Raw genomic sequence first — 16,916 nt, 5'->3', positions numbered from 1 at the left:
CTGCATTAACAAGTTTGTCATGACATTCAATACAAACAACAGCTGGAGGAACAGATACCAAAAGTTTACAGCAGATACACTTAGCTTTGGTAGCTCCAGCACCAGGCAGCGATTTTCCTGAAGTATCTTCTGACTCAGTTGCAACGTGGGACATCTTGCAATATGTAATAGAAAAAACAACATATAAAGCAAAATTGATCAAATTCCTTAAATGACAGTTTCAGGAATGGGAAAAAATGCCAGTGAACAAGCTTCTAGCAACCAGAAGCAATAAATAATGAGACTTAAATAATGTGGAGACAAAAGTGACGCCCATATTTTTTTAGCGCCAAATAAGACTCCCACATTATTTGGCGCCAAAAATGACGCCACATCCGGAACGCCGACACTTTTTACGCAAAAGAACGTCAAAAATGACGCAACTTCCGGCGACACGTATGACGCCGGAAACAGAAATTTTTTTTGCGCCAAAAAAGTCTGCGCCAAGAATGACGCAATAAAATGAAGCATTTTCAGCCCCCGCAAGCCTAACAGCCCACAGGGAAAAAGTCAAATTTTAAGGTAAGAAAAAATGATTGATTCAAATGCATTATCCCAAATATGAAACTGACTGTCTGAAAATAAGGAATGTTGAACATCCTGAGTCAAGGCAAATAAATGTTTGAATACATATATTTAGAACTTTATAAAAAGTGCCCAACCATAGCTTAGAGTGTCACAGAAAATAAGATTTACTTACCCCAGGACACTCATCTACATGTTGTAGAAAGCCAAACCAGTACTGAAACGAAAATCAGCAGAGGTAATGGTATATATATAAGAGTATATCGTCGATCTGAAAAGGGAGGTAAGAGATGAATCTCTACGACCGATAACAGAGAACCTATGAAATAGACCCCGTAGAAGGAGATCATTGCATTCAAATAGGCAATACTCTCCTCACATCCCTCTGACATTCACTGCACGCTGAGAGGAAAACCGGGCTCCAACCTGCTGCAGAGCGCATATCAACGTAGAATCTAGCACAAACTTACTTCACCACCTCCATAGGAGGCAAAGTTTGTAAAACTGATTTGTGGGTGTGGTGAGGGGTGTATTTATAGGCATTTTGAAGTTTGGGAAACTTTGCCCCTCCTGGTAGGAATGTATATCCCATACGTCACTAGCTCATGGACTCTTGCTAATTACATGAAAGAAATTGCATGCTCTATCTGAATCATGAACGTTTTATTTTGACTAGACTGTTTCTTTAATGACAAAATGTTGCACCTTGGACTGCCTTCTTCAATCCAGAATATTTTAGTCTTTTTTCTTCTTCCATTTTTTAATAATGAAACAATTATATCAAATTGCACATGTACTTTCCTTTAAATAAATATTTTATTTATCAAAGTGTCTAAGACTGGTAAAAAGCAAAGGGCAATATGAACCATAACAGTCTCTAATAGTAGGAAATACTATTATAGGCAAAAGTTCACAGGGTATATGCACTCTCACCACCGTCCTGCAACCGCCAGGGTGCTCTGAAGCAGAATAAGCAAAAGGAATAAGATGAAGCACTCACTGGACTTTTACATCACTGTGTACAAAGATTTTTTTTTTTTTACAAATAAATTCTTTGTACACAGTGATGTAAAAGTCCAGTGAGTGTTTCATCTTATTCCTTTTGCTTTTATATATATATATATATATATATATATATATATATATATATATATATATATATATATATATATATATATATATATATATATATATATATATATATATATACACACACACAGCAAGCAGAAAACAGCACTCACTGTGCTGGTCTGTGGGCTGTTTTCGACCGTTCTCACCATCCTTTGCCTTTCCGATATTTTACTTGGCCTGCCACTTCTGGCCTTACTAAGAACTGTGCCTGTGGTCTTCTATTTCCTCACAATGGACACTGACAGCTTAAATCACTGCAATAGCTTTTTGTAGCCTTCCCCTAAACCATAATGTTGAACAATCTTTGTTTTCAGGTCATTTGAGAGTTGTTTTGAGGCCCCCATGTTGCCACTCTTCAGAGGAGAGTCAAAGAGAACAACAACTTGCAATTGGCCACCTTAAATATCTATTCTCCTGATTGGATGCACCTGTCTATGAAGTTCAAGGCTTAACGGGCTCACCAAATCAATTGTGTGTTCCAATTAATCAGTGCTAGGTAGTTACAGGTATTCAAATCAACAAAATGACAAAGGTGTCCAAATGTATGCACCTGTCTAATTTTGTTTGGATGCATATAGCACATTTTCTGATAGATCAAAATGAAATTGCTGATCCAAACACTCAATTACACCCCTCACATTTTTGTAATTATTTTATTATGTCTTTTCATGTGACAACACCGGAGAAATGACACTTTGCTACAATGTAAAATAGTGAGTATACAGCCTGTATAACAGTCTAAATTTGTTGTCCCCTCAAAATAACTCAACACACAGCCATTAATGTCTAAACCGTTGGCAACAAAAGTGAGTACCAAATTAGAAAATTCAGGTGGCGCTTAAAAAAGCTGTGGGTTAAATACTAATAAAAACTCTTAAAAATTCCCTCTTTGAAAAAATTCTTACTAGATGCAGTCAGCTTCTTCAAAACACTTAATTTATTAAACACAGTATGAAGACAATTCAAATGTCATTAAAAAATTGTTCAAATCTCATCACAAATTCAATCATACGTTTTGGCCCAAAACAGTTACAATCACCATTCATACAGCCTACAATTTCTATTCACTGATAACTTTAACTACACTATATAAAAATTGATCAAATAACAGGTCAATACCAGTGCTTAATCAACAATAAAATAGTTCAACCATAACATTTTCTTCAACTTTTTTTTTAGGTATACTGAGCTTCTATGAATTTCCTTACTGATCGTATCCTATGTAAACACTATGCAACATATAACCACTAGTGCAATGTTTGATATAAGAGAATCGCAGTGTTGACTTGCTGTTTAGTCAGTTCAAACAGTATCAGCTGTCTCCAATTGTAAATAATGTGCAATGTTCTTAAACAACTTGGTTATCCAATCACCACCTCTTTCCAAATGCGCTTCCAAATCACAAACACTCTTAGTGCAGGGTGTGCTAATACAGTCTCTTTCCAATAGTATCGCTTTTTTTATCACAGGATTTATTAAACATGTTAGTCTCCTCTAATTGTATCTGACATTATCAGTGCAGGGAACCCTTTGCTCTTAATCACACACGTTCTCACCTGCTCCTTATCGATGTCTTGTCCGGCTGTTCCCCACCGGCTCAGGTATGCTGTGCTTGGTGCGTCTCAGGATACCGGGTTTCTTTAGTAACGATCTTCACTTGGGCAAGTCTTTGTATGGTTACTATTTACCTCCCAGCCGTCAGGAAAGCCTTAGGTCTCTGCACATAGGTACTAAGTACGCAGAGTCCTTGCGTTTAGAATAAACTCCAATTCTTAAGTTCCACAGAGAGTATGCTTATCACCTTCAACGTTTCACCCCTAAGGTGTGGGGCTTGCTCAAGATACTGCATACTATGTGAGATACTTCTTAAATCCCCTAAGGTTACCTGTGATTCGTTGTACTTAATTGTATTTCCTATTTCATCCTGGAAGTAATTTCTTCAGGTGGGATCCACATGTTCCTGTCAATGCAGGTGAGGGGTAGCCTTTTTCATCAGTTTACAATACTCTTCTCAATTGCTCTGTATGTGGTTGCAGGAGCTTCCTTTATATGACAAAAATGCTTAAAAAAACAATAAAATCTTATATCCATTAAATGTTGAAAATTCATAACTAAAATAGAAAATAAAAAACCTAGTGCCTTCATACTGAATCTTTCCAGAAACATACTTGAAAACTTCATATAAAAATCTTATGCATCAAAACAACTTTTTATGGGGATTCGAACCTCTGACCCCCTGGTTTAAGGGCTGGAAGGTGTCCTCTAAGCTTGTGGTGCTGAATAGAATCCTCCTGCTTTTCACTTGCTCAACTCAAACATCCTACATTCTATAACCAATACATCCAGAGTTCAAAACGCCAGAAATTAAGACCTAAATGGAAGACGTTTTCAGCCTGCATTAATATAAAAACTAACCGTTATTAATAAACTATCAATAAAGTTATTTATATTTATTTTTATTGGACATTGCACATTATTTACAATTGGAGACAGCTGATACTGTTTGAACTGACTAAACAGCAAGTAAACACTACGATTCTCTTATATCAAACATTGCACTGGTGGTTATATGTTGCATAGTGCTTACATAGGATATGATCAGTAAGGAAATTCATAGAAGCTCAGTATACCTAAAAAAAAGTTGAAGAAAATGTTATGGTTGAACTATTTTATTGTTGATTAAGCACTTGTATTGACCTGTTATTTTATCAATTTTTATATAGTGTAGTTAAAGTTATCAGTGAATAGAAATTGTAAGCAGTATGAATGGTGATTGTAACTGCTTTGGGCCAAAACGTATGATTGAATTTGTGATGAGATTTGAACAATTTTTTAATGACATTTCAATTGTCTTCATACTGTGTTTAATAAATTAAGTGTTTTGAAGAAGCTGACTGCATCTAGTAAGAATTTTTTCAAAGAGGGAATTTTTAAGAGTTTTTATTAGTATTTAACCCACAGCTTTTTTAAGCGCCACCTGAATTTTCTAATTTGATACTCCCTAGTTATATAGCTACCTAGGAAGAAGGTATCTTCTATTAGGTTGGCCAGTTGGGGAACCAAGCGCATCACTTCACACTAATTTTAACAAAAGTGAGTACACCCTTTAGTGGAAATGTCCAAATTGGGCCCAATTAGCCATTTACCCTCCCCTGTGTCATGTGACTCGTTAGTGTTACAAGGTCTCAGGTGTGAATGAGGATCAGGTGTGTTAAATTCGGTGTTATCACTCTCACACTCTCTCATACTGGTTACTGGAAGTTCAACATGGCACCTTATGGCAAAGAACTCTCTGAGGATCTGAAAAAAAGATTTTATGCTCTACATAAAGATGGCCTAGGCTATAAAAAGATTGTCAAGACCCTGAAACTGATCTGCAGCATGGTGGGCAAGATCATACAGCAGTTTCACAGAACAGGTTCCACTCAGAAAAGGCCTGCATTGCTGCAGAGGTTCAAGGGGTGGGGGGTCAGCCTGTCAGTGCTCAGACCATACGCCATACACTGCATCAAATTGGTCTGCATGGCTGTTGTCCCAAAAGGAAGCCTCTTCTTAAGATGATGCACAAGAAAGCCTGCAAACAGTTTGCTGAAGACAAGCAGACTAAGGACATGGATTACTGGAACCATGTCCTGTGGTCCGATGAAACCAAGATAAACTTATTTGGTTCAGATGGTGTCAAGCATGTGTGGGGGCAACCAGGTGAGGAGTACAAAGACAAGTGTGTCTTGCCTACAGTCAAGCATGGTGGTGGGAGTGTCATGGTCTGGGCCTGCATGAGTGCTGCCAGCACTGGGGAGTTACAGTTCATTGAGGGAACCATGAATGCCAACATGTACTATGACATACTGAAGCAGAGCATGATCCCCTCCCTTCAGAGACTGGGCCGCAGGGCAGTATTCCAACATGATAACGACCCCAAACACACCTCCAAGACGACCACTGCCTTGCTAAAGAAGCTGAGGGTAAAGTTGATGGACTGGCCAAGCATGTCTGCAGACCTAAACCCTATTAAGCAGACAGAAGGTGATGTCGTCATGGAGGAGTGGAAGAGGACTCCAGTGGCAACCTGTGAAGTTCTGGTGAACTCCATGCCCAAGAGGGTTAAGGCAGTGCTGGAAAATAATGGTGGCCACACAAAATATTGACGCTTTGGGCCCAATTTGGACATTTCCACTTAGGGGTGTACTCACTTTTGTTGCCAACGGTTTAGGCATTAATGTCTGTGTGTTGAGTTATTTTGAGGGGACAGCAAATTTACACTGTTATACAGGCTGTCCATTTCTTACTTTACATTGTAGCAAAGTGTCATTTCTTCAGTGTTGTCACATGAAAAGATAATACAATATTTACAAAAATGTGAGGGGTGTACTCACTTTTGTGAGATACTATATATATATTTTTTTTATAAACCACACATAGTAAAGGTACAGTAAAGTCAAAACAAAACATTCAGGATTAAGATAGAGCGTACAATTTTAAAACAACTTTACAATGTACTTTTATTACCAAATTTGTTTTGTGCTCTTGTTATTCTTTGTTTAAAGGGACACTGAAACCAAATATTTTCTTTCGTGATTCAGCTAGAGCATGACATTTTAAGCAACTTTCTAATTTACTCCTATTATCAAATTTTCTTCATTCTCTTGGTATCTTTATTTGAAATGCAAGAATGTAAGTTTAGATGCCGGCCCAACCTGGGTTGTTCTTGCTGATTGGTGGATAAATTCATCCACCAATAAAAAAGTGCTGTCCAGAGTACTGAACTAATAAAAACAAACTTAGATGCCTTCTTTTTCAAATAAAGATACCAAGAGAATGAAGTAAAATTGATAATAGGAGTAAATTAGAAAGTTACATAAAATTGCATGCTCTTTCTGAATCACGAAAGAAAAAAATTTGGGTTCAGTGTCCCTTTAAGCATAAACCTAAGTAATGCTGATAGCTTAGGAGCGAGCACGTGTCTTTAGCAGTCTAGGACAGTGGTGTTCATAACTATGTATGCAAAGGCTATAAACACTGCCAGATGGATACAGATATGTTAACGCTTCTGAGCTGACCTATGATTACTCTTTCACAAAGGATAACAAGAGAACTAAGCAAAATTGATAATAGAAGTAAATTGAAAATTTGTTTAAAATGATGTACGTTATCCAATCAATCTAAGTTTCATTTTGAATTTACTGTCTCTTTAATGTGTTAAAAGTTATGTTTAGGATCACTACCAGATACTGGAGGAATTTAATGCACAATGATATGTTTATAATAATAATTTAATAAAATCATTTTGTATGCTCCTCTTTTTTGGAGTGTTTTATATAAGGAACAGTAAGAGTTATGTTGTATATATCCCTCAACAAATGTTTCCCCATAGTTACGATAGTGTAGGTTATTGTTTTAAGTGAGTATTAGCAACACTTTCTTGTTCTCTTTAAAATTAGATATTAAAGTTGTTGTTTTTTATACAGCATCTCCCAAAAAGTTATATTGGTTATCTATATTAAATGGTTAGGAAGTTTATGATATGACCCTAATATACTTTCGTAGTTATTGTTTTGTCACCTTGCAATATGTTTCTGAATCCAGGATTCAATTGAACAAATATGAATTTAACATAAACATATGTTACTTTAATTATAAAACAAATAAAATAGTAAACATATTGAATACATAATGAAAAAAGACAAACTCACAGCTAAATCTAGAGTACCAACATAAACCATCATCGGATCTTTCAAGTAAGATTTTGCAAGACGACGCACTCCATCAGGCCAGGTTGCACTGAATTGGATAAGGGAAAATATAGATGAGACACAATAAAAAAACATAATTTATGCTTACCTGATAAATGTATTTCTCTTGTGGTGTATCCAGTCCACGGATCATCCAATACTTGTGGGATATTCTTTCCAACAGGAAGTTGCAAGAGGATCACCCACAGCAGAGCTGCTATATAGCTCCTCCCCTAACTGCCATATCCAGTCATTCGACCGAAAACAAGCAGAGAAAGGAGAAACCATAGGGTGCAGTGGTGACTGTAGTTTAAAATTAAAAAATACCTGCCTTAAAATGACAGGGCGGGCCGTGGACTGGATACACCACAAGAGAAATAAATTTATCAGGTAAGCATAAATTATGTTTTCTCTTGTAAGGTGTATCCAGTCCACGGATCATCCATTACTTGTGGGATACCAATACCAAAGCTAAAGTACACGGATGAAGGGAGGGACAAGGCAGGTACTTAAACGGAAGGTACCACTGCCTGTAAAACCTTTCTCCCAAAAATAGCCTCCGAAGAAGCAAAAGTATCAAATTTGTAGAATTTTGAAAAAGTATGAAGCGAAGACCAAGTCGCCGCCTTGCAAATCTGTTCAACAGAAGCCTCATTTTTAAAGGCCCATGTGGAAGCCACAGCTCTAGTAGAATGAGCTGTAATCCTTTCTGGAGGCTGCTGGCCAGCAGTCTCATAGGCTAAGCGGATTATGCTTCTTAGCCAAAAAGAGAGGTTGTCGAAGCCTTTTGACCTCTCCTCTGTCCAGAGTAGACAACAAACAAAGCAGATGTTTGACGAAAATCTTTAGTAGCTTGTAAGTAAAACTTTAAAGCACGAACCACGTCCAGATTGTGTAATAGACGTTCCTTCTTTGAAGAAGGATTAGGACACAAAGACGGACCAACAATCTCTTGATTGATATTCTTATTAGATACCACCTTAGGTTAAAAAACATAATTTATGTAAGAACTTACCTGATAAATTCATTTCTTTCATATTAGCAAGAGTCCATGAGCTAGTGACGTATGGGATATACATTCCTACCAGGAGGGGCAAAGTTTCCCAAACCTCAAAATGCCTATAAATACACCCCTCACCACACCCACAAATCAGTTTAACGAATAGCCAAGAAGTGGGGTGATAAGAAAAAAGTGCGAAAGCATAAAAAATAAGGAATTGGAATAATTGTGCTTTATACAAAAAAATCATAACCACCACAAAAAAAAGGGTGGGCCTCATGGACTCTTGCTAATATGAAAGAAATGAATTAATCAGGTAAGTTCTTACATAAATTATGTTTTCTTTCATGTAATTAGCAAGAGTCCATGAGCTAGTGACGTATGGGATAATAAATACCCAAGATGTGGAACTTCCACGCAAGAGTCACTAGAGAGGGAGGGATAAAATAAAGACAGACAATTCCGCTGAAAAAATAATCCACAACCCAAAATAAAGTTTTAATCTTATAATGAAAAAAACTGAAATTATAAGCAGAAGAATCAAACTGAAACCGCTGCCTGAAGTACTTTTCTACCAAAAACTGCTTCAGAAGAAGAAAACACATCAAAATGGTAGAATTTAGTAAAAGTATGCAAAGAAGACCAAGTGGCTGCTTTGCAAATCTGATCAACCGAAGCTTCATTCCTAAACGCCCAGGAAGTAGAAACTGATCTAGTAGAATGAGCTGTAATCCTTTGAGGCGGAGTTTTACCCGACTCGACATAAGCATGATGAATCAAAGATTTTAACCAAGATGCCAAAGAAATGGCAGAGGCCTTCTGACCTTTCCTGGAACCGGAAAAGATAACAAATAGACTAGAAGTCTTTCGGAAACCTTTAGTAGCTTCAACATAATATTTCAAAGCTCTAACTACATCCAAAGAATGCAACGATCTTTCCTTAGAATTCTTAGGATTAGGACATAATGAAGGAACCACAATTTCTCTACTAATGTTGTTAGAGTTCACAACTTTAGGTAAAAATTTAAATGAAGTTCGCAACACCGCCTTATCCTGATGAAAAATCAGAAAAGGAGATTCACAAGAAAGAGCCGATAACTCTGAAACTCTTCTAGCAGAAGAGATGGCCAAAAGGAACAGTACTTTCCAAGAAAGTAATTTAATGTCCAGAGAATGCATAGGTTCAAACGGAGGAGCTTGTAAAGCCCCCAGAACCAAATTCAAACTCCAAGGAGGAGAGATTGACTTAATGACAGGTTTGATACGAACCAAAGCCTGAACAAAACAATGAATATCAGGAAGATTAGCAATCTTTCTGTGAAACAACACAGAAAGAGCAGAAATTTGTCCTTTCAAAGAACTTGCAGACAAACCTTTATCCAGACCATCCTGAAGAAATTGTAAAATTCTAGGAATTCTAAAAGAATGCCAGGAAAAATGATGAGAAGAGCACCAAGAGATGTAAGTCTTCCAGACTCGATAATATATCTTCCTAGATACAGTTTTACGAGCCTGTAACATAGTATTAATTACAGAGTCAGAGAAACCTCTATGACTGAGAATCAATCGTTCAATCTCCATACCTTCAAATTTAAGGATTTGAGATCCTGATGGAAAAAAGGACCTTGCGATAGAAGGTATGGTCTTAACGGAAGAGTCCATGGTTGGCAAGTAGCCATCTGAACAAGATCCGCATACCAAAACCTGTGAGGCCATGCTGGAGCTACCAGCAGAACAAACGAACGCTCCTTTAGAATCTTGGAAATCACTCTTGGAAGAAGAACTAGAGGCGGAAAGATATAGGCAGGATGATACTTCCAAGGAAGAGACAATGCATCCACTGCTTCCGCCTGAGGATCCCTGGATCTGGACAGATACCTGGGAAGCTTCTTGTTTAGATGAGAAGCCATCAGATCTATTTCTGGAAGTCCCCAGAATTGAACAATCTGAAGAAATACTTCTGGGTGAAGAGACCATTCGCCCGGATGTAATGTTTGGCAACTGAGATAATCCGCTTCCCAATTGTCTATACCTGGGATGTGAACCGCAGAAATTAGACAGGAGCTGGATTCCGCCCATACAAGTATTTGAGATACTTCTTTCATAGCCAGAGGACTGTGAGTCCCTCCTTGATGATTGACATATGCCACGGTTGTGACATTGTCCGTCTGAAAACAAATGAACGACTCTCTCTTTAGAAGAGGCCACGACTGAAGAGCTCTGAAAATCGCACGGAGTTCCAAAATGTTGATTGGTAATCTCGCCTCCTGAGATTCCCAAACCCCCTGTGCTGTCAGAGACCCCCATACAGCTCCCCAACCTGTCAGACTTGCATCTGTTGAGATCACAGTCCAGGTTGGAGGAAAAAAGGAAGCCCCCTGAACTAAACGATGGTGGTCTGTCCACCACGTCAGAGAGTGTCGTACATTCGGTTTTAAAGATATTAATTGAGATATCTTTGTATAATCCCTGCACCACAGGTTCAGCATACAGATCTGAAGAGGTCGCATGTGAAAACGAGCAAAGGGGATCGCGTCCGATGCAGCAGTCATAAGACCTAGAATTTCCATGCATAAGGCTACCGAAGGGAATGATTGAGACTGAAGGTTTCGACAAGCTGAAACCAATTTCAGACGTCTCTTGTCCGTTAACGACAGAGTCATAGACACTGAATCTATCTGGAAACCTAAAAAGGTTACCCTTGTCTGAGGAATCAACGAACTCTTTGGTAAATTGATCCTCCAACCATGTTCTTGAAGAAACGATACAAGTCGATTCGTATGAGATTCTGCTAAATGTGAAGACTGAGCAAGTACCAAGATATCGTCCAAATAAGGAAATACCACAATACCCTGTTCTCTGATTACAGATAGAAGGGCACCGAGAACCTTTGAAAAAATCCTTGGAGCTGTTGCTAGGCTAAATGGCAGAGCCACAAACTGGTAATGCTTGTCTAGAAAAGAGAATCTCAGAAACTGAAAGTGATCTGGATGAATCGGAATATGCAGATATGCATCCTGTAAATCTATTGTGGACATATAATGCCCTTGCTGAACAAAAGGCAGAATAGTCCTTATAGTTACCATTTTGAATGTTGGTATTCTTACATAACGATTCAATATCTTTAAATCCAGTACTGGTCTGAAGGAATTCTCCTTCTTTGGTACAATGAATAGATTTGAGTAGAACCCCAGACCTTGTTCCAGAACTGGAACAGGCACAATTACTCCAGCCAACTCTAGATCTGAAACACATTTCAGAAACGCTTGAGCCTTCACTGGATTTATTGGAACGCGAGAAAGAAAAAATCTTCTTGCAGGAGGCCTTATCTTGAAACCTATTCTGTACCCTTGAGAAACAATGTTCTGAATCCAAAGACTGTGAATCGAATTGATCCAAATTTCTTTGAAAAATCGTAATCTGCCCCCTACCAGCTGCGCTGGAATGAGGGCCGCACCTTCATGTGGACTTGGGAGCTGACTTTGGCTTTCTAAAAGGCTTGGATTTATTCCAGACTGGAGATGGTTTCCAAACGGATACCGTTCCTGTAGGGGAAGGATCAGGCTTTTGTTCCTTACTGTGACGAAAGGAACGAAAACGATTAGCAGCCCTATATTTACCTTTGGATTTTTTATCCTGTGGTAAAAAAGTTCCTTTCCCCCCAGTAACAGTTGAAATAATAGAATCCAACTGTGAACCAAACAATTTATTACCTTGGAAAGAAAGGGAAAGCAAAGTTGACTTAGAAGACATATCAGCATTCCAAGTTTTAAGCCATAAAGCTCTTCTAGCTAAAATAGCTAAAGACATATACCTGACATCAACCCTAATGATGTCAAAGATGGCATCACAAATAAAGTTATTAGCATGTTGAAGAAGATTAACAATGCTATGAGTATTATGATCTGTTACTTGTTGTGCTAAAGCCTCCAACCAGAAAGTTGAAGCTGCAGCAACATCCGCCAAAGATATAGCAGGCCTAAGAAGATTACCTGAACATAAATAAGCTTTTCTTAGAAAGGATTCAATTTTCCTATCTAAATGATCCTTAAAGGAAGTACTATCTGCCGTAGGAATAGTAGTACGTTTAGCAAGAGTAGAGATAGCCCCATCAACCTTAGGGATTTTGTCCCAAAACTCTAATCTATCAGATGGCACAGGATATAATTTCTTAAACCGTTTAGAAGGAGTAAATGAATTACCCAGATTTTTCCATTCCCTGGAAATTACTTCAGAAATAGCATCAGGGACGGGAAAAACCTCCGGAATAACTACAGGAGGTTTAAAAACCGTATTTAAACGTTTAGATTTAGTATCAAGAGGACCAGATTCCTCTATTTCTAATGCAATTAAGACTTCTTTAAGTAAAGAACGAAAAAATTCCATTTTGAATAAATATGAAGATTTATCAGTGTCAATCTCTGAAACAGAATCCTCTGAACCAGACAAATCATCATCAGAAACAGAATCAGAATGATGATGTTCATTTAAAAATTCATCTGGAAAATGAGAAGTTTTAAAAGACCTTTTACGTTTACTGGAAGGAGGAATAACAGACATAGCCTTCCTAATAGATTTAGAAACAAAATCTCTTATATTAACAGGAACACCCTGAGTATTAGATGTTGACTGAACAGCAACAGGTAATGGAACATTACTAAAGGAAATATTATCTGCATTAGCAAGTTTATCATGACATTCATCACAAACAACAGCCGGGGGGACAGTTACCACAAGTTTACAGCAAATACACTTAACTTTGGTAGATCCAGCATCAGGCAGCGATTTTCCAGAAGTAGCTTCTGATTCAGGGTCAATCTGAGACATCTTGCAATATGTAATAGAAAAAACAACATATAAAGCAAAATTTATCAAATTCCTTAAATGACAGTTTCAGGAATGGGAAAAAAATGCCAATGAACAAGCTTCTAGCAACCAGAAGCAAATAAACAACTAGACTTAAATAATGTGGAGACAAAAATGACGCCCATATTTTTTAGCGCCAAAAAAGACGCCCACATTATTTGGCGCCAAAAATGACGCCACATCCGGTGACGCCGACTTTTTTGGCGCGAAAAACGTCAAAAACATGACGCAACTTCCGGCGACAAGTATGACGCCGGAAAAGACAAAGAAAATTTTTGCGCCAAAAAAGTCTGTGCCAAGAATGACGCAATAAAATGAAGCATTTTCAGCCCCCGCGAGCCTAACTGCCCACAGGGAAAAAAGTCAATTTTTAAGGTAAGAAAAAATGTTTTAATTCATATGCATTATCCCAATAATGAAACTGACTGTCTGAAATAAGGAATATTGAACATCCTGAATCAAGGCAAATAAATGTTTAAACACATATATTTAGAACTTTATATAAAAGTGCCCAACCATAGCTTAGAGTGTCACAAAAAAATAAGGCTTACTTAACCCAGGACACTCATCTACATGTAGTAGAAAGCCAAACCAGTACTGAAACGAGAATCAGTAGAGGTAATGGTACATAAGAGTATATCGTCGATCTGAAAAGGGAGGTAAGAGATGAATCTCTACGACCGATAACAGAGAACCTATGAAATAGATCCCGTAGAAGGAGACCATTGAATTCAAATAGGCAATACTCTCTTCACATCCCTCTGACATTCACTGCACTCTGAGAGGAAAACCGGGCTCCAGCCTGCTGCGAAGCGCATATCAACGTAGAATCTAGCACAAACTTACTTCACCACCTCCATGGGAGGCAAAGTTTGTAAAACTGATTTGTGGGTGTGGTGAGGGGTGTATTTATAGGCATTTTGAGGTTTGTGAAACTTCGCCCCTCCTGGTAGGAATGTATATCCCATACGTCACTAGCTCATGGACTCTTGCTAATTACATGAAAGAAACCCAGGTTTGGTACGCAGAACTACCTTATCTGCATGGAAGATCAGATAAGGAGAATCACATTGTAAGGCAGATAACTCGGAAACTCTACGAGCCGAGGAAATAGCTACAAAAAAAAAAGAACTTTCCAAGATAAAAGTTTGATATCTATGGAATAAAGAGGTTCAAACGGAACCCCCAAAATAACTTTAAGAACCAAATTTAAGCTCCAAAGTGGAGTAACAGGTTTAAACACAGGCTTGATTCTAACTAAAGCCTGACAAAATGCCTGAACGTCTGGGACATCCGCCAGACGCTTGTGCAAAAGAATAGATAGTGCAGAAATCTGTCCCTTTAAGGAACTAGCTGACAATCCTTTCTCCAAACCTTCTTGGAGAAAAGATAATATCCTGGGAATCCTGACCTTACTCCATGAGTAACCCTTGGATTCACACCAATAAAGATATTTACGCCATATCTTATGATAGATTTTCCTGGTGACAGGCTTTCGTGCCTGAATTAAGGTATCAATGACTGACTCGGGGAAGCCACGCTTTGATAAAATCAAGCATTCAATCTCCAGGCAGTCAGTCTCAGAGAAATTAGATTTGGATGGTTGAACGGACCCTGAAGTAGAAGGTCCTGTCTCAGCGGCAGAGTCCATGGTGGAAAGGATGACATGTCCACCAGATCTGCATACCAAGTCCTGCGTGGCCACAAAGGTGCTATCAAGATCACCGATGCTCTCTCCTGCTTGATTTTGGCAATCAGACGAGGGAGCAGAGGAAACGGTGGAAACACATAAGCCAGTTTTAAGGACCAAGGCGCTGCTAGAGCATCTATCAGCGTTGCCTTGGGGTCCCTGGACCTGGATCCGTAACAAGGAAGCTTGGCGTTCTAGCGAGACGCCATGAGATCCAGTTCTGGTTTGCCCCAACGATGAATCAATTGTGCAAACACCTCCGGATGGAGTTCCCACTCCCCCGAATGAAAAGTCTGACGACTTAGAAAATCCGCCTCCCAGTTCTCTACACCTGGGATATGGATAGCTGATAGGTGGCAAGAGTGAATCTCTGCCCAGCGAATTATCTTTGAGACTTCTAACATCGCTAGGGAACTCCTTGTTCCCCCTTGATGGTTGATGTAAGCCACAGTCGTGATGTTGTCCGACTGAAATCTGATGAACCTCAGAGTTGCTAACTGAGGCCAAGCCTGAAGAGCATTGAATATCGCTCTCAGTTCCAGAATATTTCACCACTTTCCTCTTACTACCTCCATGCTTGTTGAGTTGCAAGAGAATGACTGGATATGGCAGTTAGGGGAGGAGCTATATAGCAGCTCTGCTGTGGGTGATCCTCTTGCAACTTCCTGTTGGGAAGGAGAATATCCCACAAGTAATGGATGATCCGTGGACTGGATACACCTTACAAGAGAAATATATAATAATTATATATATATATATATATATATATATATATATAATAATAATTTACTGGAGAGCAGAAAAAAGTACTGTTTAACGAAATAAGACATTCTGCAAAAAGATCCTCAGCAATCTTCCTGTAAACAAACATACAAACGGGGGAAACATTTTTCAATGTATCAAGACTTTGTCTTTGTAATGGTTTAATAGCCAACGCCCCACCAATGACTTTGTTTGGAGGAGCCAAACTGGACATGTTACTAGAGTAGATAAATACAAAAAAAAGAAAAAAAAAAAAAAAGAGATAAGCAATTTGAACGAAAGACAGCAGCTCAGTGGCATCTTCTATGGCTCAGTAATAACCTTGGAGTAGCTTCTTTTCCAATTGTGTTTTTCACAGAGAACAGTCTGATCCTGCCTAACAACGTTGGTCCTGTCCCAAAATACCAGGCAATTCTCCTCTAACCAAGGAAAGTGGCAACCATAGACTATCGTTTCGGCCTCCTTTGGGCATTGTCAGTGAGGAGCAGCCATATCCATCTATGCACATCGGGCAAGGATTCCACATCTGGTTTCCCACATCGCCCTTAGGCAGACTGTCACCAGGGTCATAATAAAGACTGACATACTTCACAAGCGTTCTACTCTGTGAAAAGGACAATTTGGCTAAAAGAACTACTCCTAGGTAGTGACTGTGCCTTAGAACAAGCTACTGAGCTGCTGTTCATTCCTGGAACAGTTATTCACTTTCTGTTTGTACTAGAGTAGATAAGGCTAGAAGCTGATATTCTGTTGGCAAAACGTACTTTATTTTGAAGCACCTTATCTGGTCATCTCAGTTGAGTCGAGTTATGTACAGATATGTGGCAACATTTGACTTTTAAGTTCTGCGGTGTGCACTTCCAATTATCACAATTGGAAAACTCACAATATTCAAAGTTAATGAAAGGAAAATAATACAAGTATATTGCAAAAAATGTTTTAGTTCAAACATATATAATAGGCTTGCTAAAACTCAGTTGAACATTTGTTGCAGCCAGTGTATATGTTTAGTCAAACAGCATACAGGGCATATGCTTTTATGTTTGTTCAATGAAATACAAGTTCTGAATTCTAAAATTAAAATGTGTGCTCCAGTGGCCTTTTCGGTTGACATAAGAACCTTTAAGGTCAAGAGATGAAGATCTAGAAGGAGGAACCATCAGGACCAAAT

General features: G+C 38.5%; 1 protein-coding gene across 1 annotated transcript in view; it reads right to left on the bottom strand.

The window, feature by feature from the left end:
* DDX43 (DEAD-box helicase 43) overlaps positions 1 to 16,916 on the bottom strand; it is a 1,089,992-nt gene that overhangs the window by 342,227 nt on the left and 730,849 nt on the right. The window contains exon 12 of the mRNA XM_053712000.1: positions 7,389 to 7,476. Coding sequence (XP_053567975.1) covers positions 7,389 to 7,476 — 88 coding nt within the window. The remainder of the gene's footprint in view (positions 1 to 7,388; positions 7,477 to 16,916) is intronic.

This window comes from Bombina bombina, chromosome 4 (genome assembly GCF_027579735.1).
Source record: "Bombina bombina isolate aBomBom1 chromosome 4, aBomBom1.pri, whole genome shotgun sequence".
Taxonomy (NCBI): domain Eukaryota; kingdom Metazoa; phylum Chordata; class Amphibia; order Anura; family Bombinatoridae; genus Bombina; species Bombina bombina.
Note: the sequence above shows the minus strand (reverse complement) of the source record. Positions and strands in the feature narration are given on the sequence as shown.